This window comes from Gouania willdenowi, chromosome 21, assembly GCF_900634775.1.
Source record: "Gouania willdenowi chromosome 21, fGouWil2.1, whole genome shotgun sequence".
Classification (NCBI taxonomy): Eukaryota; Metazoa; Chordata; class Actinopteri; order Blenniiformes; family Gobiesocidae; genus Gouania; species Gouania willdenowi.
Window position 1 is genome coordinate 3,705,354 of NC_041064.1, and position 22,521 is coordinate 3,727,874.

Sequence of the window (22,521 nt, forward strand, 5' to 3'; positions counted from 1 at the left end):
GGTAAACTCAGACATCGGAAACAAAACAACACGTAATCATGCATCAGATCCCCCCCCGTTTCTGTCCAAATCACAGAGGGGGCAATTTGCATTGGATTAGTATTATCACAGGACCTCGGAGTTCAGCAAAATATAGTATATAGCCGATTCGCACGGGATTAACATCACAGACATTCTCTGTAATTATTAGAAATCGCATGTGGTCCCGAGGTAAAACTAATCAAAGAGAGTAAACCTAACCTTAACCCTAACCCTAGAAATTGTTGCGATATAGGGTTATAACCTAACTCTAAGACGCTACGTATGTTTACTTCGGTAAACGTACCAATAGCACCGAGGGTTGTCTGTACAGCAATAGACACTTTCCGTTATCTATGGTTAAAAAAAGAGAGAGAAGTGAATATGATGAAACCCGGTTGTATTCTTGGTTTCATTACCATCCAAATACATATGTTTTCAGCAGATAAAAAGTCAACCAGTGCTCTCGTTTATCACCCCAACAGGTTTGCCAGTTTCTACCAGACGGCCTCGGCTGATTGCGTGCTGAACTATCTGATTGCGTTCATCGTCTTGCTCTCGACTGTCAAACTGTGGCGTTTGCTGCGTCTGAACTCCAAGATGAACATGCTCACAGCTACGCTGCAGAGAGCCTCTGGAGACATCTTCAGTTTCCTGGTTGTCATCATCGTCATGCTAATAGCCTATTCCTTCACGGTGAGTAACTTTTAAACACATTATTTCATTCATTAAAAAAAAAAAGCCAGGACCATCATATCTGCACCGTTTCAGTGTAACTTCAATTACTTTCTAGTCAAAATGAAATGATGCAAATGATAAGAAATAATCATGTTCTAAGCTCCTGATTTGACATTACTCCTGTATAACGTTAATTAAAAGCTTAAAGGGAGAAGGAATAAAATAATTAACGTACTAAAGTGTTGTACTTAGACCCCCAGGAACAGAACACACAGAGGCCAAGACCAACACTATAGGTCTTGATGCTCAATTTTGATATTTTTGATAAAATAAGATTTTTTGTTGTGTGTGTGCTTGTTCATATTTCATTTTATTGTTTTATTTTAAACAAATTGCAAATGCAATAATACAAGAAACAATATTACAATAACCAACAGATTGCACATAGTGTAGTACTGAATACACATTCTTTTTGTGTTCGAAAGGGAGTGTTTGGAAGTATAAACATATTAGTCCAACCCACATTTTCCTACATTACAGTAACAAATGATCTAATGTTCAGCGTCCTGTTTTATAACCATTGCTGCATCTTTATATGATTTTGATTTTAATTCACACACAAAAACATATTACACACTTTCAAAATTGTCATACAACATAAAGATATTTTCTTTTAAATTGTTTGATATTTCTACACTCTTTAATTTCCATTCCAGAATCTTATTCCACATACTGAAACACAAAAGCTTTTCCTAGTTGTCCACACACTCACAGGCCTAAAATATATTTGACTTCTAAGTTTGTAAACCCATATTTACACATTAAATGTGTCTTCTAGCAGTTTGGAGTTTTGAACAGACAGTCTATGATCAACATTATAAAAATGTATTTTAAAACCATGACACAGTCCAACAGTTAAAGAGCATTCATAACTTTTAAATATATTTAACAAACAAAAACAAGCAGTTTGATACATGCACAAAATCACGTCTTTGCAAATTTGTTCAACTAGATTCTTGCGAAAAATAAATCCTTGAATTAAAATGTCTGAAAATAAGACGTTTATTTGTCAAAGGTGCGTTGTTCGGCTCTAATCCAACACACACTATAGTTTAAAGCTGTTCATCTTTTTAAAAACTGATGCAAAAACTTCTCCTGGCCATGACCTGTCAGCACTGACTTCATTTTACTATCTGTATTAGTTTGTGTAGTTTTAATTACATTTTCCAGTTATCATCCATGTAATATCCCTACAGTGGTAATGAAATTGACCCTCATCCGTTCCTTGCATACATTAGGCTCAAACATAAAGACTCTAGTGCTCTGGCAGGCTTTCTTTAATTCACCCAATCACTTTCATTAAATTGAATCTCCCATATTCTCCATATTCTCCATGGATTAAACTCCAATAAACCCAAAGAATGAAACGTAGTCAGGGTTGGACTGGCCATCTGACATAAAGCGCATCTCCCTGATGGGCCGTCGCCCCGAAGAGTGCCGGTCCGGTCGAGCAAGTGGAGGCAGACGTGGTAGAGGTAGCCACAAAGTGTCCAAAAGTGGCAAAAACATAGCAAGAAAAGAGTGTATAGTGACTAAAATGGACCAAAAGCAGTCAAGAGCAGCCACAAAATAGAAACCAAGTGGTATGTAATGGCAAAGGGTAGCTTTATTGGGCAAAATGTGGCAAACAGTAGTGAAAAAGGTCAAAAATGTGAAACAAAAAGAGTCGAATGTAGGGAAAAAGCAAACAAGTGGAAGTTATTGGGCAAAAGGTACCTTATTTGAATGAAAAGTAGCTCAAAAAATTCTAGAAAGGACAAAAATTTGATCAAAGTGTCAAGAAGAACCTGCAAAAAATGACAAAAAAAAGGGATATTTATTGGCCAAAGGAAGCTAGACCCACATGTTGATCATTACTGACTTATCAATGGCTTCTACGTAGTGTCTCTGATAATATAGTGAACTGGTCTGGACACAAAATGCCCAGTCCACCCCTGAACTGAACTGAACATCATCCATCAATGATCAATCATGATAAAATATTAAACATATGACTTTCTGAGGACAGATGTGATGCAGATGTTTCTTTGCAGTCCAATGTGCTGTATGGCTGGAAGATCTCGTCATATAAAACCCTGTTTGATGCTGTGATGACCATCATCTGCCTGCAGGTCGGCATGTTTAACTACAGTGAGGTGAGTTGGACCTTAATAATAATAATAATATTAATAATAATAATTCATGTATGGGGGGGCGATGGCTGCCTCTCGGCTTGGGATCTTGGGGGCGTTCGGGGGACTGCTTGGCCGTGGGGTGGTCGCCGGGGGCCCTTAGGCTGCCTGCTCTTGCTGCTGGCCTGACTGCTTCTTCGGGCCCGGGGGCGGCTCTTGGGTTTTGCAGTGGCGGTACTTGGAAATACATTTGTCATGGATGCACTGGCCTTGGGCTGTGGGATAACACTCATACTGGGCTCAACCTTAGACACGTTGTTCCCAAATACCTGTTTTATGGAATTTCCACTCACCTCTTCCTCTGTTCACAGCCACCACCATTATTCCTAAACCACACACTGGTCACCAAACTGGCTTGACAACACAACAATAAACACAATATACACAACCACAATTTCACATCGCATCACTTAAAACTATTCCTCACCCATTCCATATCCTATCTTGTATCCCTCTTCCCTGCTAACTTCCCCACCCCCCTCCAACCCCTCACCTTGGTGTAACACTGCCCTCTCTTTTTTACATCCTCCCTTTAATAAAGTATTTCTTACCCTTCCCTAGGGAGGGCTGGTGACGGTCACAATTATGCAATGAAATAAATAAATTTATTTAATTGCAATAATAAAATATGCATTGCTGTCAAAAGATTGCACTTCTTGTAGTGTTAACCTTCGAAAGCATGTGCAGACAAGGTAAAAAAAAAAAAAAAAAAAAAAAAAAAAATAATAATAATTCATTTTATTTAAAAGCACCTTCCTGGCCACTCAAGGATACTTTACAATAAAAAATAAAAAAACCTCCCCATGTTTACAGATGTGTTCTCCTTGTATGCAGCAGCTGTAAACAGTGTTGGGGTCAATTATAATTGTAATCGCATAATTGATATTCAATTACAATTATGATGTCATTTTAATTGTAATTGTAATTTAAAAAATCTATTGCTGTCGTAATCGTAATTAAATTGTAATTGAGTTCTAATAATTCACTTTGTAATGTAATTCTATCAAAAATAATCAATAGTAATTTAACACAAAACTGTCGAACCATGTTACAGTTCTATGTACAGTTCTACACAAAATGTAATTAACAATTATTAAAATTTTTCATATCAAGCTTTCTCACATTTTACCATTTAAATTGAAATCGAGGGGTATACAGACACAAAAAAGGCTCAGACACCCACACCAAAAATATTAAAACCTATATTTTCATTGATTAGGAAGCCTAACAGGGTCATCAATAGATAAGAAATAAATTAGATGATAGATATTTGTTTTTAGTGTATTTCACAGCTGATTTAGGACCAGTTATCATTAGAGATGCTAACAGGACGCTAACACAAGAGGAAGGTTCATTTTTATCAGGTTTTTTATTTCAGGCTCATTAATTGTGATGAATTGTAATTGAACTTAAGTAATTGAGAATGTATATGGATTTGACTTTCTGAGGATAAAAATAATTGTAATTAGAAAAAATGCTGGTCACTGTAATTGTAACTGAATTACAATAGACCCATTAAAACAGGAAACACCGCTGGCTAAAGCATAGATCTATATAAACACGAGGTGACGCAAGCAGGATTCACCAACGTAGCTCAACGGCGGCCATCTTACCTCAGACAACTGACGTTCTGCCATACAGACGCGCTCTACAGTAGCTGTTGGAAGGTGAGTGATCAGCTTAAACAAAAATACCCTTAACTCGATGAAATTTTGACAGATTTTCAAACGGTTTGCCTTATTACAAACCTTTTTATAAGTAGGTATGACATAAGATGCTTGTACATGTTGAAATTGCCGCTTGCCATTTGAAAATTGGTTGCAAATGGAGCAAGTTAGGGTTATTTAAATAGTACATGCACCATTGACATCGATGTAATGAGCGGGGCCAGCTGTCTGAGGTAAGATGGCCGCCACGTTGCTACGTCGCTCCCCATTGTCCAACAGCGCGGGTAAGTCATCTAGTGTTTATACAGTATATATCTATGGTGGTTTGCCTGCAGGCTAAGCCCCGCCCAGCAAAATATGTCATGTTTACAAACAATCAAAGGGTCTATAGAACATGTATTGACCCCTACCCTGGCCGTACACCAGTGTTAGTCCTACAGTAACTGATGCTTCTCTGTGTTACAGGTTTTGGATAACACCTCTCTGCTCGGTGGGTTACTCTTTGGTTCCTGCGTCATCTTCATGACGTATGTGGTGCTCAATCTCTTCATTTCTGTAATCCTGGTCGCTTTCAACGAAGAGCAAATACATCACAAGGTAATATTTCACGTGGTTTTTCTGCTACTGATGAGGCTCGTTTTAAAAACACGTTCACGTTGTCGTGGATGATTCGCTGGTGTCGACGTGATTTTTTTGTCGATGTAAGACGCGTCTGTTACCCCCAGCATATATATAAACCGCTCATAGTAATTGATTGATCAATGGGTACGTGTAATGCTGGTTTGGAAGCTAATTTGGAGAGGCTGAGTGCTCAGCTTGCAGTTTAAGGCCACATTATTGGATTTTACTGCTGGAGAATAAAGGCTCAAGGTTACCGAAATTGTGCTAGCCTGAATAAAAACAAATTGCTTATCATCATTGGCCTCCCCCACACGCCAGCAGCCGCAAGGTTGTCTGTCTTCTATTTCACCAAAGACGCTCCGTCCCCCTCCATCTCCCCCTCCTCTTCCCTCATTGCCACCTGGACTTTTGTTTTCTGAACCAGATCAACCATCTAACATTTAAGCCCCACATCCGTCAGATCACCAAAAGTGCCTTTTTCCACCTCCGTAACATTGCTTGCCTCTGCCCCACCCTCTCCACATGTGCTGCTGAAACTCTCATCCATGCATTCATTACATCAAGACTCGACTACTGCAATAGCCTCCTGTGTGGTCTCCCTTTCTCTGATTTACAATATGTTCAAAACTCCCCCACCAGCCTCCTCACCCACACCCGCTCCAGAGACCACATCACCCCTATCCTCCAACAGCTTCACTGGCTCCATCCATTACAAAGTTCTGCTTCTCACTTACAGAGCCCTTGATAACTTGGCCCCTCCGTACCTCACAGACCTCCTACAGCACCACCGCCCCTCCCATTGCTTCCGCTCTGCCAATTTAAACCTTCTCAAACCTTGAGTCTTCACTAGTGCTGCCCCAACTCTCTAGAACTCCCCATCCACATCAGGAACTCGGACTCACTGACCACCTACAAAAAATTGCTCAAAACTCACCTGTTTCAGCTCGCCTACAACCTACAGTAGCACTCCCATCTTTGTTTCTGTTTCAATTTGTAAAGTGTCTTTGAGTTCCTTGAAAAGCACTATATAAAACTTATGTATTATTATTATTATCATCTGACTGTATCAGAGGGAAAGCAAAGGGTTTATTTTTCAACGCCTCCACCGGCCCTACGTCCCCCCTCCCTCCCCGCTAGCTACAAGGGAGCATGTGAAGCTCCTGCAGAGGCTGCCCCCCAGCAGCTGGCAATTCTTTCTTTTCTCCTCCATGTTTGTTTGTGCATACATGTTCGGTGCGGAGGTTTTTTCCTAGTTTTATTCTGTCCTCCCCAATAGGGATCCCAGTTTAAAACCTGCCTTTTCCCCTCTACTCTCCTCCTGCCGTTTTCCCACTTTCATCTAAATGTGATGGCGTCACTTAACTTAATGTTATTCTGATTTTGTGTATTATATTTTGTTTATTTATTTTACAATTTTTATTATTTTTTTTAACTAATTTTAACTTGCTTTCACGTACACCAGTGAAAATCACCAGTACAGATGGTTAAGATTATTGCCTTTATTTATTTATTTTTTAAAAAAGCTGAATCTCGTGAGTGTCCTCTCAGTATTCTGTATTTGATGTTTTTGTACTGCTTTTCTCTTATTTCCAGCCCTCAGAAGAAGAGGAGGTCGTTGACGTGATGCTGAGCAAAATCTTGAGTCTGTTCGGAATCCGATACATCAGAAAAAAGCACCCAGAGACGGATGTGAAGAGCAGCAGTGACTGAAATGTTAATTAATCTTCATCACTTGACTCATAACTCAACCATCATAGTTTGTTTTCTTATTCATACCTGTGTCGTATCCACTTCAACTTAAGCTTTCGTGTTCTTTTGTTAATGTTTGACGTAAGTAACGTTTATTTCTATAGCTCCTTTCACAGACAAAAAGCCACAAAGTGCTTCACAACACAGTTTATAAGCAAAAACAGTACAAAGAGAATGACAGCATGAAATCATAGCAGCCTAAGAGTATCTAATTAAATCTTAAATTGGCTTTTGAAGTAGAATAATGTTCAATATGTCTATCAATATATGCTTATAAGGATAAATGTGTGTTTTGGAAGTCATTTGGTGTATTTTTGTCTTTGTATTGTATGTTTGGGATGTCATTTTGTTTGTATACGGCTCTTAAAGGCATCCAATACGGCCCGCAGGAAATAAAAATGACAGAAAAATTATTTATATAATAATAATAATATAGAATAATTGTGTAAATAACCAAATAATTCAGTTGTAGATACTGTATCTTAACTCCTCCAAATACATAAAATCAATGGAACTCCACAGTTTTTTGCAGAATCAGTTTTTCCCATGCTTATATTACTCGATGGTTGTCATTTTTATCACAAATTGCTGAAAGAACTCTTGATGTTTTTCACAATCCCTCGATTTTTCTTAAATTATCCCTTAACATTTTTCTAAATGAACAATAAATTAGTCACAAAATCGAGGAAATAAGTGACGATCCTGCAGATATCTCTGATATCTGCCACTTATTGCTTGGATATTGTCGGTGCCTTACATTCTATACAATATCAATTATATGTGAAAGTACAAACACATTATTGTTGAAATTGATCATTTTTCCGCCTGTAACTTGAGATCAAACTGGTTTGGAAATAAAATGTTTGTTTCCTTGAGTGTTTATTAAAGGCGTCTATTGAAAATCTAAGTTAAGGTCATAGATTAAGCACTTGTCCTACATCATTGGTTTTGAATTGAAATCTTTAAATTTTAAAATCTTTCATTTATGATCTTTATGACAGCATTGCAAATAGGCCTGAAATTCACACTTTTCTTTTTTACAATATAAGGGGATTCATACAATAATACACAGGTATCTTAACTCCGGTCATCTTGTTTTGATGCATTTTGATACATTTTGTTTGTTCTTTCTGTTCTCAAAACTCTTGTAATTCACTGATGGGCCTAATTTAGCTAGCAAACCTAGCTAAATTAGCTAACAAATCTATCTTAATTAGCTAACAAATCTAGCTAATTTAGCTAAAAAATCTAGCTAAATTAGGTTATGAATCCATCTTAATTAGCTAACAAATCTAGCTAAATTAGCTAACAAATCTATCTTAATTAGCTAACGAATCTAGCTAGTTTAGCTAACAAATCTAGCTAATGAATCTATCTTAATTAGCTAACGAATCTAGCTAAATTAGCTAACAAATCTAGCTAAATTAGCTAATGAATCTATCTTAATTGGCTAATGAATCTAGCTAATTAGCTAGTACAACTAGCTAAATTAGTACATTTAGCTAAATTAGTGAAACATAATCTTAATTGGCTAACAAATCTAGCTAAACTAGCTAATGAATCTATCTTAGTTAGCTAATGAATCTAGATAAATTAGTTCACAAATCTAGCTAAATTAGCTAACAAATCTATCTTAATTAGATAAGGAACCTAGCTAAATTAGCTAATAAATCTAGCTAAATTAGCTAATGAATCTATCTTAATTACCTAGCGAATCTAGCTAAATTAGCTAGTACAACTAGCTAAATTAATACATTTAGCTAAATTAGTGAAACATCATCTTAATTAGCTAATAAATCTAGCTAAATTAGCTAATGAAGCCATCTTAGTTAGCTAATGAATCTAGCCAAATTAGTTCACAAATCAAGCTAAATTAGCTTACGAATCTATCTTAATTTGCTAACAAATCCAGCTTAATTAGCCAGTACATCTAGCTAAATTAGCGAAACATATTAAATAGCTAACAAATCTAGATAAATTAGCTAACAAATATATCTTTAATTAGCTAACGAATCTAGCTAAATTAGCTATAAAATCTAGCTAAATTAGCCAGTACTAAATTAACGAATCTAGCTAAATTAGCTAACAAATCTAGCTAAATTAGCTACAAAATCTAGCTAAATTAGCCAGTACTAAATTAACGAATCTAGCTAAATTAGCTAACAAATCTAGCTAAATTAGCCAGTACATCTAGCTAAATTAGACAACAAATTTAGCTAAGTTAGCTAACAAATCTCGCTAATATGGCCCACAGGAGAAAATAAAGCTAATACTAAAATTCTAATCTATATGTGAAAATTCAAACTAGGGCACATTAATGTTGAAATTGTTCATTTTCCCGCCTGTAACTTGAGATCAAACTGGTTTGGAACTTAAATGAATTTAAAAATCACAAATTAAAGAGATGTATTGTTAAAATGTAAATTAGACTATATATTATGAGTTTGTTATGTTTCTTAAACATAAAATGTATTACTGTGTATTGGACTAACATGTATTAGTCTGTGATGATAGTAATCTAAGAATGAGAAAACATTGTTGAAAGAAAATACCAAATACAAAGGATTAGTCACTTATTTTTGTTTTTATGGCTTTTTGCACGAGGCTCAATGTGTGTGTTTTGGCAAAGTGCGCACACACACACACACACACACACACACACCCCTCCCTCTCTCACCTCCCAATCAGTGCAACAGGTGAGTTGATTATCTGATTATTTTGCACCTGGACCAACCTGAGACAGACAGGAAGTAAAACTTTCAACCTGCAGGCAGCAGGTAAGACCTCAAATAATACAATAATATAAGTCTGTGTTAAAGGAAAACTATCTGTCCAGGGCATATTTTTAGATTAGTTTCCTTATACTTCCACTAATTCTATTATTCAGCTCTGCAAAAAGCTCTGCAATCACTAAATGCTTGTTCGTGTGGATCTTGTTGGGTTCTTTTGTTCTTTCTATGAACTTTATATTTTGTTAAGCGCATTTAGATTACTTTGCTGTAGTTTGCACTATGTAAATAAAGTTGAATTTAATTTAATTATCCAACCTTTGTTATGAGTAACATATTTATAATTTCTTTCTATAGCCACGACAGGTAGTAAGTGACCAGTTAGTGCCATGTTGGTTCTTTAAGCACCATTTTCTACCCTTTAGTTATAGGTTCCCAAACTTTTTACAGTCCCGTACCCCATGTACCTCCTGCTCTGGCACACTTAAAAAAAAACATAATATTGGAACGTTATATACAACTTTGACTTTGTAAAAAACGTTTATTTTCTAAAATCTTGGAAAATAAATTAAGTCAGTATATTATTAAAATAATTATTATATATCTTTAATTCTATTTTTTAGTGTTAATGTTACGTTAGCGTAGACTCGTTGCTAATGCTAATACCATTAACAAATCTATTTTGTCTGTTATCACTGAACTTTGTTTAAAATGAACCTCAATAATTTATCTAATAGGATATTGCAAGACGTTAAGCTTACAGAAAGTCTTCAGGATAAATGTTACAGAAATGCCCACATTCTTCCTTTGCAGAGGAAATGAAAGCCGTTTCAAAAGCGTGATTGCAATAATAACGTTCCTACACATAAATGACAGGGGTGAGCACATTAACAGTGCACCAACGTAGACGTGCACATAATGTGTTCATTTAAATGCAGCAGATGCTGGGTCTTCGTCAGTCACAAAGTGTTTGAATGCGTGCCAGTGGTTGTGTTGTCATTGTTTCCTCTGCTGTTTAGAGGCAGAAATCACATGTATAAAACTCTATCATTGTGTTACAGCGAAACATATAGAGGTTTTCATTCTGGTGTTTAGCCGTTAACAAGTCTTCCTCTTTGATAGATTTTTAATTATTCACTGAAGAAAAACACATTCAATCTTAATTGTTCCATTGAGAGTAAATGAAAATATCATAATGAAAAGTTTCCAAAGGATCCAATAAGTATGTCTTTGCTAAATATATTAAAAATAATTAAACAATAAGCTTTTGCTTTTTCCATTTAAATCTTCTTTGATATTATTGTTTTATCGTTTGTTACTGTATGGTGTCGTTGAGTGTTTATTAAAGGCGGTTATTAAACATATATGTTGAGGTCAGCACACTTCCCACATCAGGCGAATCGGTTTTGAAATCCCAAATTTTAAGATTAGTCATTCCACATTTGGCCCACGCACTTCGGTCTCAAAAAATTCTGAAGTCTGATTGGATATGGACAATTTAGTGTGTGTGTGTGTGTGTGTGGGGGGGGGATGTGTCAATTTTTACTTGTCCTTATTTTTCTTCAATATATATATTCAAATATTGCATTAAAACTTTTTTTTTCATTATAAATGGATTCACACGGTAATACACAAGTATTGTTAGCATTGATCTTAACTCCGTTTATTTGTTTTTGATGCTTGCTAACATTTTGTTTCTTATGTTCTCTTGTTCTTTCTCATCTCAAAGCGCTCGTGGGTCACCGGTGAGGTTAATTTAGCTCGCAAATCTAGCTAATTTAGCTAACAAATGTAGTTAATTTAGCTGCCAAATTAGCTAACAATAAACCTAGCTAAATTAGCAGACCTTAAAGTATGACCTTTATGACAGGATAGCAAAAATATGTACAAATATTGCATTCAAAAAACTTTTCTTGCGATATCAATAGTCACACAGTAATACACATGTATTGTTAGCTCTGATTTTAACTTTATCTTGTTTGATGCTATTATTTCTTTGTCTTGTTCTTTCTCATCTCAACGCTTTGATTCACTGATTGGGCTAATTTAGCTAGCAAATCTAGCTACTTAAGCTAAAAAAGCAGTTAATTGAGCTCGCAAATCTGGCTAAAATAGCTAACAAGTCTAGCTAATTTAGCAAAAAAAAAAATCTATCTGAATTAGCTAGCAATTCAAGTTAAATTAGCTAACAAATCTAGTTAAGTTAGCTAACAATTCAAGCTAAATTATAGACGATTTCCCCTTTCATAGTTGGAAGTCTTCGTACAGATCTCGGTAACTTGACTCGTATGAATGATTAAGCTGAGAACAGTCTTTTAAACACATCTAAACACTTTTCATTTTATTCTTCTGGGTTTCAATTTGAAAAGTCTTGATGAAACATTAGTAACATAAGTAGATTTCTGTTTTAATCTTTTGTGTTTTTGCTTTTTATTTTTGTTCACAGTGCAGACACTTTGTTTACTGAACACAGCGTGAGTCACAAAGTAACTAAAAAATATGGTATTTAACCAACAGGTGAAACAAACGAATTCATTGGAAAAAAAATAAATATATTTTTAAGTACGAAAGGACAATTGTAGAGATTAATAATACAACATTAAACATCTTTACGATCAAGTCATGTTTTCCAAGCTTGACGCACATGCACCATGGAAATGTTGTAAACGTTGTTTTACTCGTTGACATTGACTTTCATGAGTCTCATAATAAGGAACGTGATAGCGAAGCTCAAACTGCTGCATAAGTTGATGCTGGTTCTGTTGGAGAAATGTCAGTACTTTCAGTGTTTTATGTCTGCCAAGCTTCCAAAGTGTCTTTTTGACCTGTGTTTAAAGGACAAAGCTTCAATAATGGGCGCGAGCTTCAGAAAAGGCTCCATTTAAACAGAGAAAAGAATCGTCTGATGTGACAGTCGTGAAATGTCACATGTAGAACTGTCAAAGCATTAACGATGGCTACAATGTTTCCTCCTCATCCTCGACTGCTGCGCTCGTATTAGCAGCAGCTGGCAGATGTTCTTTCAGAGAGATGTCATCCACTCTCTTGGCTCCACTGTCTTCTGGCTCCTCTGGTATGGAAGGCTCTGAGTTACTGATCACGTATCCTGGTAGGGTGGTGTGCAGGTTGATGGCCGGCGTACCAGTGCCTCGAGAAGGGCGGCTGGACACCATGGTGGTGGAGCGCGTGGAAGGTCCGCCTCCGGCCAGGTGGGACTGACTGCTGGTGCTGTTGTTGTTCAGACCCACGACCACCGAGCCGTAACGGTAGCGGGCACAGCCAACAGGCCCCTCCCACTCGAAGGCCAAGTTCCAGCGTGTCCATGTTTTCTTTATCTCAGTCTGGACCTTTGCAGAGAGACACACATGTAGTCAATTCCTATAGATTAGATGCATTACGAGACAATGGTCATTTTTGTAGCACAAAAATGCACAAAATGACACCAGAAATACACCGAACCATCAAAGAATACATAAAATGACTCCAAAAATACATAAAATTACTACAACAATACAGACTCAAATGCACAAAATGACTCCAACAATACACAAAATGGCTGCAAAAATACACGGAGAAACCAAAGAATGCACAATGACATGAAAATGCCCAAAATGACTCCAAAAATATGCAAAATTACAGCATAAATACATGGAACCAAAAAATACACAAATTTACTCAAAAAATACACAATTACTGCAATAATACAGTTTTTGCTGATGATTCATATGCGTCTTGAACAGATTGACAAGCTGAGTTTTGACTTGTTTTCATCTCTAAGGGTCTTAAAAGTATAGAGCTGTAAATGTAGAGGCTACGATTCTCTGGGATTGAGGAAAACAGACGGAATAAAACAGAATTCACTTTCTGAAATGGAAATGGCAATATCTTAATTGCACGTATTCAGCATGTTTGGTATGATTTTGGAAAGTTTAAAAACCTTTAGGGACATGGGATCAGTGAAAGCTGATGAAATGTGATGCGTAAATGATCAAATTTATAAACCCTGAAATGGAATTAAACATTTACAAGTCTTTGCTTTTAGTTCATTTTCAACTGTCATGAAAGTGTTTTTAGATCACGAATACCATGCAAGGAAAAGCAAAAATTTATGAAAAAACTACAAAAAGCAATGAAGATCAAAGTGACAGCGAGAGGATGTAACTTCAAAGTCTGTGAGACCAAGGAAAAATCAACCTTTTCATCAGGAGAACCTAAGAAGCTGCTGTTGCTTCAATAATCTGATTGGTAAAGATCTTTTAGGAGGAAGGTATTCAATGTTTTTTCTTTGGTTTCTTTCAAAGTGAAGATAAACCCCGCCCACCTACCTCTCCGTTACAGTAGCAATAGATGATGGACACAAAGAATCCCTGAAAAGACAAAATGAAAGTTCAGAATGTAACCATGAGATGGAATTGGATTTAAAAACCAAGAACTAGCAAAGATAATGTCTATGTTTGTCACTATTGGAAATCAAGGCTTGACTACAGAACCACCTGTGGGTAGAAGTCAACGTGTGATAATCAGGAAACACGCAGAGATGCTACAGCCTAATACACTATTCCCATTAGAGCCACACACAAGACTTCTTAGAGTTTTTGTTAGAAATATGTCTGCGTGAGTTCATTAGACCAATTTTTTTTTTTTTTTTTTTGGTGTTAATGGGTTTTAAGGAGGAAGTAAATTGATGCAAATGTAGTTCTACAACCAGTATTGTGCTTTCTCTCTTTATGCAGCCGTCACAGCTTTCACTAAATAACCTTCAGCTCAGTTCTCGTTAATAAAAAAAATTCATGAAAAAGCAGAAAGAAAACACTTTTTAGAATGTTTTTTAGGATCCTCAAAATATTTGTCAGATAGTCTGTTGCTACATCCAATGATCTAATTACCACACGGAGCACTTGTGTTGCCTTTTTGTGTTTTTTTATGTACTTTTTTTGTATTTCTACAGTCGTCTTGTGTGTTTTTGGCCAAGCACATTTATTTCTGTAGCACACTTCATGCACAAGGCAGTTCAATGGGCTTTACATGAATAAAGGTCCAGCATTTTGGAGCAATTTTGCTGTAATGAGGTTTGGTTTTTGGAGTAATTTTGTGCTTTTGCTGTTTTGTTTTGTTTTTTTTTGGGGGGGGGGGGTTCTGTCATTTTGCGTGTGCATTTGACTTTGGTGGTAGCACAAATGTAGTTTCCCATGCCTGACGATCTGTATTTCCTTTGCTACAGAAAATAGACTGCATGTTTCCCATTGGTACTCCAGTAGATGTAAGTGTTCATTTTCCCTACCAAGTGTAATAGGAGTGCCCACAGATGTCACACTGTGTGTATGGACTGTGTGTGTGTGTGTGTGTGTGTGGCGTTCATTAAAAGACCGTAAATGGAAAGGTTACCTGAAAGGAGTTGAAGAATAGTTCACAGTACATGCGGATCTCCCAGCTCTGGCCAGTAAACGTGTGAGGTAAACCAACAAAGATAATGTAGTGGATTCCAAAGACCAGCACAAGAACCAGTGTGGACTTGGCCAGTTTCCTATCAAAGATGTTCAGACACATAAATACAATGAGTTAATGTCACATTAATATCCTAACACTGATCTTTGTCCATTAGCGTTGATGCTCGTGGATTTTTTTGCGTTTGGTTTCCTAAAACACAACTCTTTAAATGCACTAAATAATTTAAATTATGAAAGGATAAAGGTTCTGTAAGAGGCTTTTATTTTGAAATAGGAAAGCTTTAAAACCAAATTTTTTTTTTTTACTCTGGCTGTGTTCAAAAATTGCATATTAACATAGTACTCATACTAAGTTTGACGTCAAAATGAGTATGTGGTACGTTTACATTAGATAGTATGCAAGAAATACCCAGATGTATACTATATGGGGACATTTTTTAAGTATGTACGGTGGCCACACTAGTCATACTCAACTGTCCCATAATGCATTGCGAACGGAATGTAAAATGGTCCAGGGACCAGTGTCGCGTACTGAGTTTACCTCCGTACTAAGATTATACCCTAACATAATCCAATAAACAAAACACGCGTCCGTTTACTTTGAAAAAAACAAAAATGTATTTTTTTTTTTTAGCAAAAAATCATTTTACGGTAGTGCGCTTGTGTCCGCATGCACATATACAAGCTCAGTACGATGCACATTCAGTACATGTACAGTACAGTACATAAAAATCATACATCCCCCTTTCAAAATAAAAGCATCTCTTCTTGTTTTCCGTCCGAGTTTTTTTTTTTCAATCTCGTATTCGGTGTGAAAAACAATGGCGGACTTTCGCAGAAGTTTTCATCAGGTTGGGGGTGGAGTTATCAGCGGACTGAGGGTATTTTCTTTCCCAATTTAGCTTGTGATGTCACAAACTTTGAAAATTTGAAACTGAACAATTTTCTGTGTTGTAAGACTTACACAGACCACAAAAAAGGACTGGATGGTTTTATTTCACATTTTGTGTGCTGGTGGACACTCAAGTTACCTCATGTGTGATCAAAAAAACTGCAAAAATGGATTTTTCAGATTATGTCCCCCTTTAAGTGATAAATCATCATCTTTTATTAAAAAACATGACTTCATAGCCTTTTTCTGATGCCCCTGATTGATATTTTTCCATATGAAACATCCACTGTAGTGATATGGTAAATTAATTCACCATGGCTCCCTCATGCAGACCTGCTCTCTGTCTGAATATTACATCTTAATTACAGTGTTTATTTTCTGACATGTGACGAATGGAGCCAGCTGTTGCAATAATTACAGAGGTCTGTGTGTGAGAGTGTATAATATCTCTAATAGTGTGAGGATCCGGCTACTACTACCACTCACAAACTCACCTCTCAGGTTTAATATCTACGTTTTGGGGCTCTGAACTGTTTGTCTCTAGTTTTAGATGAATGGGTTATTTCCACTACATTGTACCAGCACTCCACTCCGATGTCAGGGTTATATGTTTGGGTTTTTATTGAATTAAATGTTACATGTGCTGCTGTTCACACAACATTTGTCACATTTTACGTGCCGATGCATATCCTCTAACTTCACAAACTACTCGTGCACGCTCTGCAGGTTAATGGGATCAGCTATCAGCGCTGATGGTGAGATGTGATCACAAAGCAAAGACTTAATGTCACAGATGGGGCAACGTTTCTCATCCAAGGGTCACATGATCAACATTCCTGTCAGCATTTAGAAAAATGACCAATCTGAGCATTAATGGAGAAAGAACAGAGTTTGGTTATTTTTGTTTGGTATACTGTTATTTTGGTAGTTGTGTGTTTTTTGGAGTGACTTTGTTTTATTTTGAATTTGTATGTTTCAGTTATTTTTGTTGTCATCTTGTGAGGTTTTGGAGTCATTTTGTGTATTTTTGTTTGCATTTTTTACTGTTCTTTTTTTGTTCTGTGTGTTACTTTTGTGCTTTAGGAGTCATTGTGTGTTTTTTGTTTTTTAGGAGTCATTGCGTATTTTTGTTTTGTATAATTTTGTTCTGTATTTTTGCAGTCTTGTGTTGTATGGAGTCATTTATCTATTTTTTCTGTTTTTTTTAATTTTTTGATTGTTTGGTACTATTATTTGTGTTGTCGATTTTTGACGTTAATTTGTGTATTTCTGTTGTGATTTTATCTTGAGTCCTTTTTGTACATCTCTGTTGTCGTCCTGTTTATCTTTGTCATTCTGTGTATTTTTTGTAGTGGTTTTGTATATTCTCTCATTTTGTGCATTATTAGAGTTGATTTGTGTATTTCTGATGTTTTTTTTTTTGTAGGCTTGTAGATTTCTTTTGTACTTTTATTGTCATGTGTTTTTGTGCCGTCTGTTTTCGGCATTAAAGTGTGTATTTCTTTGTCATTCTGTGTAATTTTGTTGTATTTTTTACTGTTCCTTTTTTGTTCTGTGTTTTTAGTCAATTTGTACTTTAGATTTTTGTGTTTTAGGATTTGTGTATTTTGTTTTGTAAAATGTTTATTTTGTAGTCTTGTGTAGTATGCAGTCATTTCATGTATTTTTTGTCGTTTTGTTTTTGCTTTTTACTATTTTTGTTGGTTTTTTTTTATGCTGTTATTTGTTTTGGTCATCTCTTTTGGTGTGAATTTGTGTATTTTTGTTGTGATTTTGTCTTTTTGTAGTATTTTCTGTACATTTCTGTTGCCGTCTTGTATATCTTTGTAATTCTGTGTGTTTTTGTTGTATATTCTCTGATTTTGTGCATTATTGGAGTCAGTTTATTTTGTGTTAAGGGTCAGTGTATTTCTGATATTTAGTTTTTCTCGATTTTTCCTCTGGTTTTGTGTTATTTTTGTGTTCCTCTAGCCTCCCACTGTCTGATATAACACATAGTTTCACACTTTAATCAGCTTCACACATGACTTAAAGTTCAGTTAATCAGTGAAAAAAGCTGATGAACAAATTGCTAGAAAATGTGAAAGCGCACAGGAATGTATCGCACTTTATTTTAAGCTCTGTGACTGACTGGTCCATCACTTATTCACTGGAGACACTAAAATTATCTCAATTTATTTTTCTGAAAAGTTTCTTTACCTCTGCCAAAGAGGAGATAGTTATACCAACTTTTATTCGTCTGATAGCGATGTTACATTAAAAGTACTTCTCTAAATTTGACAAAATGTCAACTACAGATACGACACCAAGGAAGATTCTATTGAATTCTGGAGGAAATCTGGATCAATACAAGGATTCTGGATCTCACAACGTTAATGACTTTCTTTTAGACGGACACAAATCTTTGTTTTTAAATAATTATAATCAATGGGACTGTGACAGAGAAAAAGAATGCGACACTTTGACACTAAATGAATAAACGTTCCCATGGTAACCCAGTGCCAACCCTACACACCTGTACTGTTTCCTGGTGTCGTACCTCCCGGCGTTTGTCTCTCTAATTTTCGTGGCCAGCACACGCACAATATTCACAAACAGAACAAAGTTGAGCTAAAAAAAACAAAAGAAAAACATGACAATTGGTAAAACTGTGCAAAACTTCTCTGTGACTTTGTATAAACATCTGTGGATGAATCATTAACAAATACATTCATTTAGGAGATCAGGAGAGCGTCACAGAAAAGCAAAAAAAACAAAAACAAAACTTTATTAGATAAACTTCACCTCCAGTGACGAGAGAGAGAAACGAAAGGTAATGGCAAATTTAGCAACAATTGGTCCTAAACCAAAGCACATCAACACCTAAAGTGATACATAACCACTGTAATCACATGACTCCACTGTAGATGATAGTTTTGAAGCTGGATATAAAACAGTATAATGTCTTTAGAGTTGTTTATATCAACTTTTAGCCTCAAAATATCCTTTCATAAGTGAACATTGCCGTCTTTGATATTTCAGCCTATCAGCGTTTACGTATCATAAATGGAGCCTCTGATATTTTAACTATTTCCATTTTGTTTCCGTTTCATCAATCAGATGTCGTTACTAGCTACTAAAGCTTTTTTCTGGCCAAAATGGATGGAAAAAGTGGTAAAAAGGGTTCAAAGTATCAATATTGGAACAATGACAAATGGTGAATGTAGTGATATTGGCAAAAACAAGCATGAAAAATGGTGAAAAGAGGTTAAAAGTGACAATAATGGATCATCACATGTGACAATAGGTGGAAAAGTGATGGAAAGGGTTTATACGGGGTGAAAATGTCTTGCAAGTGGAAAACACTTGATTGAAGTTGAAGAAATGGGAGTAATGTAGCAAAAATGCATTAAAAGGAGTAAAAATATGGCAAGAAAAAGTGATGAAAATATGGTAAGATTGGTGTAGTTGCAGAAAAAGGGTAAAAATAACCCAAAATGTGCTGAAATTGTTCAGAAAATATTCGTAGATTTTTAAAGACATATGGCGAACCCCTCCCAGTGTCTCACGACCCCAAGGTTGAGAACCAGTTCCATGCTTGGAACTTCATTCTTACTGTGATTTCTTATGTTTTTCCTAAAAGTTGTGGTAAAACAATGGTGAATGTTTATTTTAGGGCTTACATGGAAATATCTGAATCTGGCTGAAATTGAATGTTTATGGAGTGAGGTGACATCACTGGGAATACTGGGAACAATCTAAAACAAAAATAGAGTCAAGCCAATCACTGTCCTCCTTGTTTGGTGAAGAAATGCAATAAATCCCAGTAAGAATGAAGGAAAAACACTTCTATGCATCCGTCTACACACAGGACTCCACGTCCCACAATGCAATGCAGGAAAGTTGTATGTTTACAGTGGACATCAAAACAAAAACTCCAGCAGCTTTAAACTTCTGGAAATCCTGCCAAACTTAATACAGTTATTGGAGTTAAAAATTATTACAAATTTCATTTTTCTATGCTTAAGATGTACGGAGCGCTAATGTCGCGCAGAAATCACGAGTACGTTTGTTTGCTACACATTTAATCAGTCAATCACTAAATGTGTGACATTTCCTCAAAACATACTGGTGTGTCGTAAAGATATTTCCATTTCAGGAGCTGAAGTGCAGCACGATGTCTCCCAAGATTTGACATTTCCCTCACTTTGCAACACATTTAAATTCCCATTTATGAGGAAATTGGAAAGGAAATGATTCATTCTCCCAGAACATACATGTAAAGGTCTAGTCCCTGTCACATCATCAAAGCTGTCTGATTTAGTTCCAATATGTAAAGAAAAATACAAAAAATTGCCATTCCTGTGATCATAGAAAATCTGAGGCTCTACTTAAACATTGTTTTCCTCATTCACACTTTATGAAAGCGTTGAGTCAGCATCCGTAGGCTAATTAAGTGTTAATTAAGTATTTCTTTACTTTATTTTTCATGTTGCAACAAATAAATCACAGAATTACCGGATTATGGTTACAGGCAGAAGCAAGTCAAATTTAATGCTATTTAATGCCATTTTATTTTTAATGCCTAAATACTATATTTTAACGCAGAAAAAAATCTGTGCATATTTCATTTAAAATTTGCAAACGTTTCATCAGAGTAAAGAGAATTGTAGAACACTAAAGTTTTCAGCAAAAAAAATTGTACATTTCATCCAAAATGTTTTAGATCATTTTGTTATTTTAAAGTAAAACTTCTTAAGCAATGTAATAAATTCAGATTTTGAGTCCAATGTAATGCTTTTTAATAACAATAAAGGCCGTTAAACAACTTTTAATGCACCACAAAAACCATGAATTACACAAATGTTCCAAAATGAAACAAATTGACAGATTCATGTTTTCTTTATCTCGTCAAGCTTCTCTTGATAAATATGGTTTTGTCTCTTTTGTAACATGGTAGATCTTAGCCATGTTTTTAAAACGTGGAAGTGCACTGAAGTTTCCATTTAAAATCCTTATGAGTGACAGTGATGCAATAATATCTCACTGTTACATTTAATGTATTTAGGTCAAGATTTACATTCCTTGCTCTGATTTTTGGAACCCATGGTTTATTATTCAGCAAACAATCAACTGAAGGGACAATTATTACAGTGGGAAAGAGTCAATGTAATGACGCAGTGAAGTCTCTGATGAGATCAACGGGACGTTTTATGATTCAATGGGAATTAAAAAACAAAGAGGCCACATGGAGGGAAGGATTAGATGATGGCATTTGAGAAAAGCAGAGGGTTATTATAATTATTACTATTCACAGGTTGGAGTAAAAGTCTGTGAATCACTGCACTTTATGCCTATCTGTCACCTAAAGGAGAATTAATTAGTTTTTACAGTACGGAGACAAAAAGATGACAGAGGGATTTATTCTTTGAGTATTCCGTTAGCTCACTCAGCAGCTTTGGAAAACCAAAGTAGAATAAGAATCCAGTAAAATATCTTGTGATCAAAGACACTTTTTCATTATGTTTGTCTATATTTCTTTTTATCTGAATTAACAGCAGTGGTGGCAAAAGTACTAGTGTTCAGTACTTCAGTAAAAGTATAGATACTGGAATAAAAAATTACTCAGGTAAAAAGTGTATTTATTTTTTAATAACTTGTAAAATACTGGTACATGGAAGCAAGTTAAATCTGTTACCTTTGAACATCTGGAGAATTTAGAACTCACATAATAAATACAATTTGTAAACAAAATGTGTCAAAAAAAAAAAAAAAGGTGCAAATGCTCAAAACTCAGAGCAGCTTTTAGTTTAAATGTGCTTTATAAATAATATGGAATTGGAAAAAAATAAAAATGGGACTACAAACGCACACAAGGCAACAAAAGCTCACGAAACAAAAATGAAAATGCACAAAATGCACAAAACGACTAGACAATTGCACATATCGACAACAAAAATACACAAAATGGCAATAAAAACGCACAAAACGACTACAAAATGAAAACGAAAATACATAATTTGTGGAACACTACACAAAACAAAAATAAAAAATACACAAAACGGCAATGAAAATGCACAACATGACAATAAAACGCACAGATTGTCTACAACAATGCACAAAACGACTACAAAAATGCACATGTCGGCAACAAATGAAGAAATTCAAAACATAAATAAATAAAACAATTTAAGAACTTGTTTCCATGTACCAGTATTGTACAAGTTAAATGTGTTAACTTTGAACATTTGGAGAATTTAGTACTCATAATAAATACAATTTGTGAATAAAATGTGTCAAGAAAAAAAAAAATGCAAATGCTCAATAAAACCCAGAGCAGCTTTTAGTTTAACGTGTAGAAAAATGGTACATAGAAATAAATAAATCTGTTAATCTTTATCAATACTTGGAGAATTTAGCACTCATTATAGATAACATTTGTAAATAAAATATTTCAACCTTCTCCTCCAGCTTTTTACATCGTGACGTCATCTTCAAAGGTCTTAAAAG

The 22,521-nt window shown here is 35.5% G+C and overlaps 2 protein-coding genes across 2 annotated transcripts in view; one reads left to right on the top strand and one right to left on the bottom strand.

Annotated features, from left to right (window-relative positions):
• The window catches only part of LOC114455074 (polycystic kidney disease protein 1-like 2), a 32,053-nt gene extending 24,046 nt beyond the window's left edge, over positions 1-8,007 (top strand). Inside the window, exons 29-32 of the mRNA XM_028436085.1 lie at positions 504-714; positions 2,790-2,891; positions 5,060-5,191; positions 6,809-8,007. Of these exons, the coding sequence (XP_028291886.1) occupies positions 504-714; positions 2,790-2,891; positions 5,060-5,191; positions 6,809-6,925 (562 nt within the window). The 3' untranslated portion in view covers positions 6,926-8,007. The remainder of the gene's footprint in view (positions 1-503; positions 715-2,789; positions 2,892-5,059; positions 5,192-6,808) is intronic.
• A 4,643-nt stretch (positions 8,008-12,650) lies between these two features.
• Positions 12,651-22,521, bottom strand: part of pth2ra (parathyroid hormone 2 receptor a) — a 38,619-nt gene continuing 28,748 nt past the window's right edge. The window contains exons 10-13 of the mRNA XM_028436553.1: positions 18,548-18,642; positions 15,079-15,217; positions 14,019-14,060; positions 12,651-13,040 (exon numbers count right to left, since the gene is read on the bottom strand). Of these exons, the coding sequence (XP_028292354.1) occupies positions 12,651-13,040; positions 14,019-14,060; positions 15,079-15,217; positions 18,548-18,642 (666 nt within the window). The remainder of the gene's footprint in view (positions 13,041-14,018; positions 14,061-15,078; positions 15,218-18,547; positions 18,643-22,521) is intronic.